The 10,144-nt window shown below is 44.7% G+C and overlaps 1 protein-coding gene across 4 annotated transcripts in view; it reads left to right on the forward strand.

The window, feature by feature from the left end:
* Nucleotides 1-9,370, forward strand: part of LRP8 (LDL receptor related protein 8) — a 76,810-nt gene extending 67,440 nt beyond the window's left edge. For 2 of the 4 annotated variants that reach the window (XM_032428642.1, XM_032428661.1), the window contains 3 exons: nucleotides 2,476-2,648; nucleotides 3,668-3,844; nucleotides 6,155-9,370. In XM_032428642.1, the coding sequence (XP_032284533.1) occupies nucleotides 2,476-2,648; nucleotides 3,668-3,844; nucleotides 6,155-6,193 (389 nt within the window). In that variant the 3' untranslated portion in view covers nucleotides 6,194-9,370. The remainder of the gene's footprint in view (nucleotides 1-2,475; nucleotides 2,649-3,667; nucleotides 3,845-6,154) is intronic. The other 2 variants (XM_032428652.1, XM_032428670.1) reach the window with 1 other exon arrangement.
* Nucleotides 9,371-10,144: the final 774 nt, after the last annotated feature.

Raw genomic sequence — 10,144 nt, forward strand, 5'->3', positions numbered from 1 at the left:
ACCATGCTGTAAGAGCAGCGTGATGCCCTGCGGAGGAGAGGGAGTGGTACTTCCCGAGAAGATGCCATTTGAATTGGCCTTGAAAGGCTTTAACAGGAAAGATGATGGAGAGACTGTGGCGGGCTGATTTTGAGTAGAGTAAGCGGAAAATACCCTGAACATTGTTTAATGAAAGAGAAGCCCTTTCCTGCCATCCTCTACTCAATAGAAGGGCTTGTGTACTCTGTTTCCCTGATAGAACCCCCTCCGATATAATTAACAGTTTTAATTTCTGCTCTTCTGAGGGGTGAAAGATGAGTATTCCTTCCCTGGCATTTCCCTATGAGGTAGAGTATCTTTTCATAAGCTTAATGGCCATTTACATTTCCTCCTTAATGCATTGCTTATTCCTAGTATTGTCTGGTTTTTCTGTTGGTTCTTGATCTTATTCTTATTTGTAGAAATATTTATACATAATGAATATTAAACCTTTGTAATATAGGGGTGCCTGGGTGGCTCAGTTGTTAAGCGTCTACCTTCGGCTCAGGTCATGATCCCAGGGTCCTGGGTTCGAGCCCCACATCGGGCTCCCTGCTCAGCAGGAGGCCTGCTTCTGCCTCTCCCACTCCCCTTGCTTGTGTTCCCTCTCTCGCTGTGTCTCTCTCTGTCAAATAAATAAATAAAATCTTTAAATAAATAAATAAATAAACCTTTGTAATATACGTTACAGATATTCTCTTCCATACTCCCACTTGATTTTTAAATATATTTGTGCTTCTTTTTGCCACACATAAATTTAAAAATTTTAAGTATCCGATCTGTTCATCTTTCGTGTTACGATTTTTGGGTTTCGTGTTTTGCTTAGGAAGGTCTGCGTCACTGTAAATTATTAAAATATCTCCCCACATATTTTTCTACTAAATATTATTTTATATTTAGACAGCAACCCATTTGGAATTTATTTTAGAGTATGCTGTGACGTAGAGATTTAACTATTTTTTTTCTACCGGCCTCTTTCATTTTCCCAAGACCATTATTGAATAATCCCTTCCTCTGATTTGAATCGTCATCTTTATTATAAACTACATGCCTATCCATACTTTGATCTGCTTCTGGGCTGTTCATTGTCCTTCACCAATTATCTGTCTGTTCCTATATACTGCAAGAACAACTTCACGCTAGATTTTAATATCTAATAGAGCATTATTGTTCTTGCAATATTTTCTTAGATTTTTTTTTTCAACTTCTCTTCTAGATAAACTTTAGAATCATCTTAATGATGGAATCTTAGTCTTTGGATATATAAGTTGATGTGGGGAGAATTCACATTTTTACAATATCGAAGCTTCCCATCCAGGAACATGACACTTCTCCCAATTTACTTGAGCCTTCTTTTATATCCTTCTGTAAAATTGTATAGATCAAATAGGACTTGCACAATTCTTGTTAGGTTATTCCAGGTATTTTATAGTTTTTTGTTAAGCTACTGTGAATGTGTTCTCATCCCATTCCATTTTCTAATTGGTTATTGCTGATTAATAAGAAAGCTATTGCCTTTTTGTTAATTCTTGATGAACTGAAGTTATTTCTAAGAGTTTTTCATCTGCTTTTCCAAGATTTTCTGAACATACGGAACTGCTAATACTAACACTTTGGTTTCTTCCTCTCCCCGTGTGTCTTCTTCCATTCCTGATCTGGTCTCACGCCAGAGCTAGGTCTCTGGAACAATAAACAGTAGTGGTGGTGACAGATGTCCTGGCCTTGTTCCTGTCTTTAATGAGTATCAATGATCACAGTCTTACCAAAGTAAAAAAGTCCCTCTCGAGCAGCCTGGATAGCTGTCATCAGCCTCCACTTGAAAGCTCACGGTGATCCCCTACTATCTCGTGAAGCTGCTTGCCCCATTTTTGCCCAGCTGTGTTAGAGAATGTCCTCCTTTACTCATTCATATGTTCATCAGTTGCACGTCAGAGCTGGTGTCTCCCTGCTGTGTTCCCTTCTACAGATGCTCCTCTTCTTGCAGAGCCCCAGCCCACCATCCACCCTCCATCTGGGGAGAGAATGGTTTTCTCAGAGAATTCTAAGGAAGCCGCAGTGTTAGGATGAAGGTGTGGTGAAGAAATTCACTCATTCACTCAGTACACATTACTGAGCGAGGCAGAGTGATGAAGACACAGTCTGTGCCCACAAAGAGCTCAGTCTGGTTGGGGGTACACATATAAAGTACAGTACCGTGGGCTGCGGGCACACAGGAGGGAGCAGCTGACTGTTCCTCTAGAAGCAGAGGAGACTTTGCGTTTGAGCTGGGTCTTGAAAGATGGGCAGTTAATAAAGGAAGATACAGGAGCAGGGCTTCCAAGCAGCAGAAAAAGGACACGCAGAACCACCTGAGGAACAAGGGGCAGGAAAGTTGGAGAGGGGGCGAGAAATGCCCTGACATCTGAGCGATGGGCTAGAGCCTACTGGAAGTTCAGCGTGCTGTGTCCCTTTCTCCAGCGGTAATAGCCCTGCTGTGCATGAGTGGCTACCTGATCTGGAGAAACTGGAAGCGGAAGAACACCAAAAGCATGAATTTCGACAACCCGGTGTACAGGAAAACAACGGAAGAGGAGGACGAAGATGAGCTCCACATAGGGAGGACTGCTCAGATTGGCCATGTCTATCCTGCAGTAAGTATCCCTTGCTGGAAGAATTCCTTCCTTCCCCCTTCCTTCCTTCCTTCCTTCCTTCCTTCCTTCCTTCCTTCCTTCCTTCCTTCCTCCCTCCCTCCCTCCCTCCCTCCCTACCTCCTTCCTTCCAACATTTATCAAGAACCTACCATGCGCCAGACACTATTCTAGGCCCTGGGGACACAGAAACGCTGGGGCAGGTGGTTGGGGTGGAAATGTATCAGGACCACCTCATAGCTAGAGGCTGTTCCTAGGGTAAAGAAACCAAACATCTTTCTTTCTGCTGAGTACGTTTTCAGAACCTTTGGCCTGGAAGGGTAACTGTGGCCATGCGATTGAGATGTGTTCATTTCACACAAACACTGTGTGCTGGCTGCAAGCCCAGCGCTGTCCCGGATATGCGCTGTGCACAAGGAAGGAAGCAACGTACCCGCTTCCGAGGAGCTGGGGGGGGTGAGAGTCACTTACTGTCGGACAGCTGTGTGCGTAGTGCGTTGGCGGAGCTCAGGAGTCTCTCTTCCAGGAAGCTTTCCCTGGTTTCTCTGTTCTTCCACAGCCTCTCTCCGTCCCAGCACCTGTCACACTGTAGTCAACTTGTCTTTTTGCTCATTGGTCTCCCCACTAGACCGTGAACTCCTTGAGGCCAGGATCGTTGAATTCATCTGTTTCCCTGGGGCCCAGCACAGCATAGCGTACCAGTACATATTTGCTGAGCAAACGCTGAGGGACTATCAACAAGGGAGCTGTTAATTCTGTTTGGGAAACCAGGCAGGGAATGTCTCCCAGAGGCTGTGATAGATGAACTGTATCCTTGAGAGGTTAATAGCAGTTTTTCAGCAAGAGAAGGAGGAAAATGGCATTCCAGAAAGAAGCAGGTGCAAAGGCTGAGGGGTACAATAGGGCCTGGCTTGTTGGGGGAGCGAGGACCGCCAAGTGTCTGGAGCGGATGTTGTGGTTGTATAGCAGAGTCAGGGGGCTGAGTGTGACCTCCTAGGTCATCCAGTCCATCCCCCTGTCAGGCAATCAGCAGCTTTGATCACCCACTGTGGGCAGAGCCCTGTCTTGGGGAGACCAGAGAACTGGAAGACCCAGCCCCTGCCCTCAAGGAGCTTTTTGTCTTGCCGGGGGAACCAAGGTCACAGCCGCACCAACTCCCGAAGAACCCTCTTTCCGAGCTGCCTGTCGTCAAGTGCAAGGTAGGGCAGCGCCACTCCGAGTCTGAGGGGCTGGTGAGTGAGGGCGTGAGCCTAGGCAGGTGCGGCCCATCCTAGAAGGCGTTCTGGTCCTGGAAGGCTGCAAATTGTAAGCTGGGTGTTGGGGCAAAGAGGAAAGAGGAGTTCACTGTAGACCGAGGAAGTGGCCCGAGGAAGAAATGATCGCGTATGGGGCAGAGCAGACTGCCTTGCCGTGGAAGCACATTATTCATGAAGGGGAGGCATGGGAAATGAAGTTGAGCAAGTGAGGAGGGCTGGCAGATGGCCTTGAGACTTAACCTCGGCCAATCACTCAAATAGGTGCTTGACCAAGTTTTACAGATTGGGGGTGGGGGGCAGTGGAAGAAGCGTTGAGCTTAGCCCGAGGAGGTGGCTCCCAGTTTCACTGCTCCATAGCCTTGTGGCCTTAGTCACTTCTCTCTGCTCACTTCTATTTGTAAAGTAAGAATGATAACCCCCATTCTATCTGCTTCCTAAATTCATAGCGTTCAGGTGAGACAGCACCCGTGCGAGAGCTTTTGTGAGTTACAAAGCACTCTACACGTGTCAAGTGGCGCTGTGTCCCAAGGAGCAAATAACGCCTCTGGAGGAGCGATTCCTGAGGCATCTAAGGCCTGAGGAATAAGCTCCTGCCGGCTGCAGAGAAATAGAGTAGGAAAGGGAGGAAATGGACATTTAGTGGGAACCTCCTGTGTGTCAGACACTGCTCGGTGTTTGATGTACATTTCCTTGTGTAGTCTTCACAGCAACTTTATAAAGTTGATATGATTAGCCCCATTTTGCAGATGAGGAAACTGAGACTAGAGAATTTGAGTAACTTGCCTAGGGTCACAACTAAGAAGTGGCAGAACCAGGACAAAAACTCCAGTCTGTATGTACACAAAAGTCCATGCTCTTTCCACTTACATCATGGGGTAAATAGCCTGGGAGCTCTGAGAATCAGTATCCTCAACAACCTGTTCTCCCCCCTGTCCTTTTCTCACGTAGCTCCACCATCACTGCCTTTGGTCTAGAGATCTGTCTTGGAGAGAGAGGGAGGGTAACCGGACTAGAAGAAGAGAGTCTCAAGTGTCTATGCTAGTAGAGCAAGGCCATGGCATTCACGCAAAACCACAAATAACCCAAACATGATTTGAAAGGTAGTGGGGTCACTTTTTATTGTCTATAGACTGTCCACAGATGGGAAATGCTAGTCTGGTTCTATTTTATTATGCTGGTCAGGTTGATCTAGAATACTCTGGACCCCACGTGTGTTAAGCACTCTACAGAGATGCTCTCGTTTGGTTCCTCAACAACTCTATGTGGTAGGTCCTGTTCTTACTCCCATCTGACAGATGGTAAAACCAAGGCTCAGAGAGGTAAAGTGGTTAGCCCAAATTCACTTAGCTAGGAGGAAAATATTGAAACACCGGGGTCTGCCCAAAGGAGTGTACCCAGGAAATGGAAAAGTGGGAAACAGGATTACAACAGACCCAGTTGGGGAAAGCTAGATGTGTAGCCTGGAGGAGAAAACACTCAGAAGGAAAGGAAGGGAACTCAAGACACTGTCTGCAGATTTCAAGGGTTGTCTGTACAGAACTCTCTTGAGGCTAAGAGAACCGGGGAACATCAGAATATTTAGAGAAAGAGATTTCTTGTCAGTAGAGGAAAGAGGTTAAGTCCACTGTCCACTCTTCCAATGGAATAGACCAGCTCAGGGGTTAATGGGCTCAGCCCACTAATGGTCAGCCACTTGTGACAGGGGAAGTCTAGCATCTAATGACTAAAAAGTAGGGTTGAGGGAAAGAGGGATTGAATTTAATTGACCTGTATTGCCTTCCGATTCTGTATAATCAGTTAAGAGGGTTGCGGCAGATCGCCTGCCTAATTGTGACTCACAAGCTAGAGACAAGTAGCTAATGGCCTGGTATTAAACATTTGCCAGAGCTAACCCACTAATGTTGAAAAAACCTAAAATCCTCTAAGGAAGGACTGAGAAACTTGAGATCTCCCCAGCACTCCTTAACAACGAGGCAGAAGAGAATGATGGAGAGAGCGACAGCTCTGGGTTCACACGGGTCTGGGTTCAAATTTTAGTTCACCCACTTGCTATGTGATCCAGGACAAATGTTAAAGCTCATTGAGTCTCCGTTTCCTCATCTGTAAAATAAATATGACAAACCTGTCTCTTGGGGTAGTATGAAGATTATGGGAGCTAATGCCTATAAAGTCATAGAATGTCTGCTGCCTGGTGGGGACTCAGTAAATCGCTCCTGTGGGTCTAATGGTGATTTCTTTGCTCTGTCTCCCCAGCGAGTGGCATTAAGCCTTGAAGATGATGGACTGCCCTGAGGATGGGACCACTCCCTTCGTGCCTCATGGAATTCAGTCCCATGCACTACACTCTCTGGATGGTGTATGCCTGGATGAAGGGGTTTCTGTGTATGGGTCTGTGTGTGTGTGTGTGTGTGTGTGTGTGTGAGATTTCTTTTTAATTTATGTTGCGGAAAGGTAACCACAAAGTTATGATGAACTGCAAACATCCAAAGGATGTGAGAGTTTTTATATGTATAATGTTTTATACACTTTTTAACTGGTTGCACTACCCATGAGGATTTCATGGAATGGCTACTGCTGAGTGACTAACATGATGTACATAACCAAATGGGGCTGATGGTACAGTAGCTTACTCATCATTTTAAAACTATATTTACAGAGAGTATTTGGTTTGGGGGGAGCTTTTTTAGATTTTGCAGTTTTGGGTTTGATTTTTTTTTTTTTTTTTAGTATATAAAATGATTATGCTTTGTGGCTATCCATCAACATAAGTGAAAAAAAGGAGAAAACACTTCAACTCCCTCCCCCACTTAGATTATTTATTAACATATTTCAAAAAATAAGATTAGTTCTATAAATAATTTAGAGACACAAGAGTATTTATTTTTGGTATGATTGGCCCACCATGCAGACTCTGTGTGCGTTTACGTTTCTATGTGTATGTGTGTGAGAGAGACAGATCTGTAGAGAAGAGGCGCACCTGGGGCTGTTCGAATCCATACAGAGAAAAACATGGGGAAACAGTCCACGGAGGGGTATCTGTAGTTTTCAGAGAAGCCTTTGGAAATTTGGCTCAAAAAAATGGGTGCCGTGGTTTGTGTAAACACGTAGTGGAAGAGGCAGATCTTTTCCACCTCTGGCAACTCCTGGGGTCCTAGTCCATCAGGCATAGGCTTTCAGTTACCCTATGGCTGCTGGGACTCCCGCTCGGGCTTTCTCTTCTGTGGCTGAGGCCAGTGCACAGACTTCACACGGTGCCAGAAGTTCTTGTGAGCTCAGGCGAGAACACGCCCGAACCTCAGCTCCTTGTTTTAAAGTTTGGCATTTCAAGTAACTTCATTTTCCTTCAGGATGCTTGGGTTGAATTCATTATGTTTCCTCTGAAGCACTCCTAGGGTGCCATCCTTACTCATGGAGAGCTAAGTGGAGACATTGCTAGAACAGCCCAAGTTTCCTGTAGAGACTGGCTCAGGCACTGAACCTCTGAGATACGCAGTGGGTGAGGATAAGGACAGTGGAATAGGTTCTGTTATATCTCTATTTCTCCCTTTCCCTTTCCCTTCCTCTCTGCCATTTCCTGTAAGTGGGGGAAACAACATAGGCTTGCTACCATCGTGTGTTCATTTAGATGAAAGTAGCTTTTGGCTGAAGTCAGAAAAAGTGGCCAAACTTGAAGTCCTACAAGGGGGAAATGGCATATACAACATTATCGTATATTGGATATATATGTTCACACAGGGATTTGGTTTACTACTTTGTAAATAAAAGGAAAAACTCTGGGTATATGTATAGATTTTTTTTTCATTATGGACACTTTTCTTTGTTTTTCCTGGGCGTTGGGAGAGGTGGGAGAAGTGCTCTTTTCTCTTTGTGGGGTCTGCCATTGAAAACATAATCCTACCGTCCCAGAAGGAATTCTGTCCCCACCAGCTCTCTCTTCCAAGATCTGATCTTTTCTTAACTCTGCTGTTCTGCCACTTCACTCCCACCAGACAGCCAGGGACAAGACATGTGAACAAATTGAACAAATTCTGACACCCCTCCCCTCAGCAGCCCCCAACTCAGTGAAGCTTGGATATCTCACCAGCTTGATACCCTTCGCATTTCCAGGCAGGCATTCGGGAGTTCTATAACCCTGCTCCTAGAACCTTTCTTCACGTCACTCATGATCTCCTCACTTCTGAGAAAAACAACTGTGTTCTGGAGCCTTGGCCCTATGCTCTGCATAAACAAGCAATTTCCTCACGATATGCATGTGTTGTAGTCCTGAAACATTCATTGAGAGGCAATTGACCTAAAGACCAATACCAAATAGGATTTTAAGAACAGGTGGCCAACTCCTATGGAGCTTAATCACTTACTACTATTCTTTCAAGAATGGAAAGTAAAATTATTTTTGACTGGAGAAAAATGACAAAAACATTGAGATTTACACGAAACAAGCAACTTTTTCTATGACCCGTCTCCAAAGAAATAGAATTCCCTGGGGAAATGAGAACGGTGACTAATGTGTAGTTTCTAAACTGTCAGTCAGATCCTGGCCTTCCCAGAAAAAAACAAAACAAAACAAAAAAATGGAGTCAGGATGGTTCAGCCTGAGATCTCAAAAGGATGATGAAACACAACTTTCTCAGAGACATCCATGTTTCCTGAACATGCTACAGCTGCAGTTTGGAAGAGGCGGCTACGGAAGCAAGCTACGGAAGACAAACTGCAGAGTCCTCACGTGTCCGATGGTAGTCAATAAGATGAAATCTGAGGAGGTCAGGTCCATCCTCCCTCTCTAGTCTTGGAGGCTTCTGAACCTCATTTTGAGGTATAATTGCATTTCTGTTGCCTTTTGCCCCTGTGCTGTCATGTACCTACAGCCAATAACAGATCATAGAGTCATCGGACTGTAGAGCCAGAGGGAAACCTAGACATAAGGCCAGGAGGGTAGAAGATTTATCAGACATTTTTTTTCTCTGTTTAAAAGAAACTGGTCCTAGACCTTTTCTTTCCTTTCCTTCTCTAGGAGACTACTTTGGGCTGCCTGAACATTGTACCAAACCTGCTATCTACTGGCCTATCTTTCCAGTGGAATTATGAAGACGCTGGTAGAGATAGCCTCCCAGAAACAGAAAGCTGAAATTTTACTTATTTACTCTTGATAGCCTGATTATTTATAAAATAGGTTGAGGTAACCTTTAACCTCAAGATGAGATCGGAATTAAATTTATGGCAATAAGTACTATGATCCTTCCAATTTTCTCTGTGATTGCAGTATATCCATTCACTGAAACCATTTGCCAGGTACCAACTAAGTGCCGGGCACTGCAGATGGACGGGTCACTCAAGTGTTTTCTGTCCTTACGGAGTTCACTAACAGTAGAGGAAGACCTGTGGAAACAAAAAAGGAATAGATTCTTTTCAGAGTACTCTTAAGGCACAAAGGAGAGAGAGGTCATTTCTACATAAGGAGATAAGGGATGGGGTCAAGAAAGGCATTGTGGAAGTGACCTTATACTAAGTCTTGAAAACTAAGTCGGGGTGTCCGGGCTGCCCCAGGCAGAGGAGGACACAGAGACATGAAACAGCATGGGGACTGGAAGGAACTGCATGTAATTCATTGTCATGAGCAAAAGGCTCAAGGGGGACTTAGCAAGAAATGAGGCTGAATGGAAAGACAGGTTCAATGTAAGCACTTTATAGAATACTTATGTTTAATTTCTGATTCAATTATGCAAACATTTCTTAGTCATTTATTGTGTACGAGGCACCAAGGGCATCATGGAGAGTTCAGCAGGATGCATCGCCAGCACTTTGCAGACATGACAGTCTTTAGCCTCCAGCTTTCCAGTGGCCAAAGGGAAATAGTGACTGTGTTTCATATGTTTGAGTTGACCCTTTTTTTGAATATAAGGGTAATGGGATTTTCACAGAAGCACTCCATGTTGTCAAGAGCCTCTGAGATTTTCTCAACACCGAGAAAACGAAATTTTGGAGATGGGTAGTCTGCAGAGGGAACCCCAAGCACTGTCTAGTCTGGTGCCGGTGGGAGTCGGGAGAGAGCACAGGAATGTGAGCCTCACTCCTCTCCCTAACTCCAGCCGTACTATTTCACAGAATAGAAATGAGTTAGGAATTAAAACATTCAGAGTAAATAACTTCCTTTCCCATCAATGCATGAAGATAGAGTATCGGAGTCTTCTCACACTGTATTTTTAAGGTATTGGGGATTTTCAGGATACAGAGAACTTAGAGGTG

Source organism: Phoca vitulina, unplaced genomic scaffold (assembly GCF_004348235.1).
Source record: "Phoca vitulina isolate PV1807 unplaced genomic scaffold, GSC_HSeal_1.0 scaffold2, whole genome shotgun sequence".
NCBI lineage: Eukaryota > Metazoa > Chordata > Mammalia > Carnivora > Phocidae > Phoca > Phoca vitulina.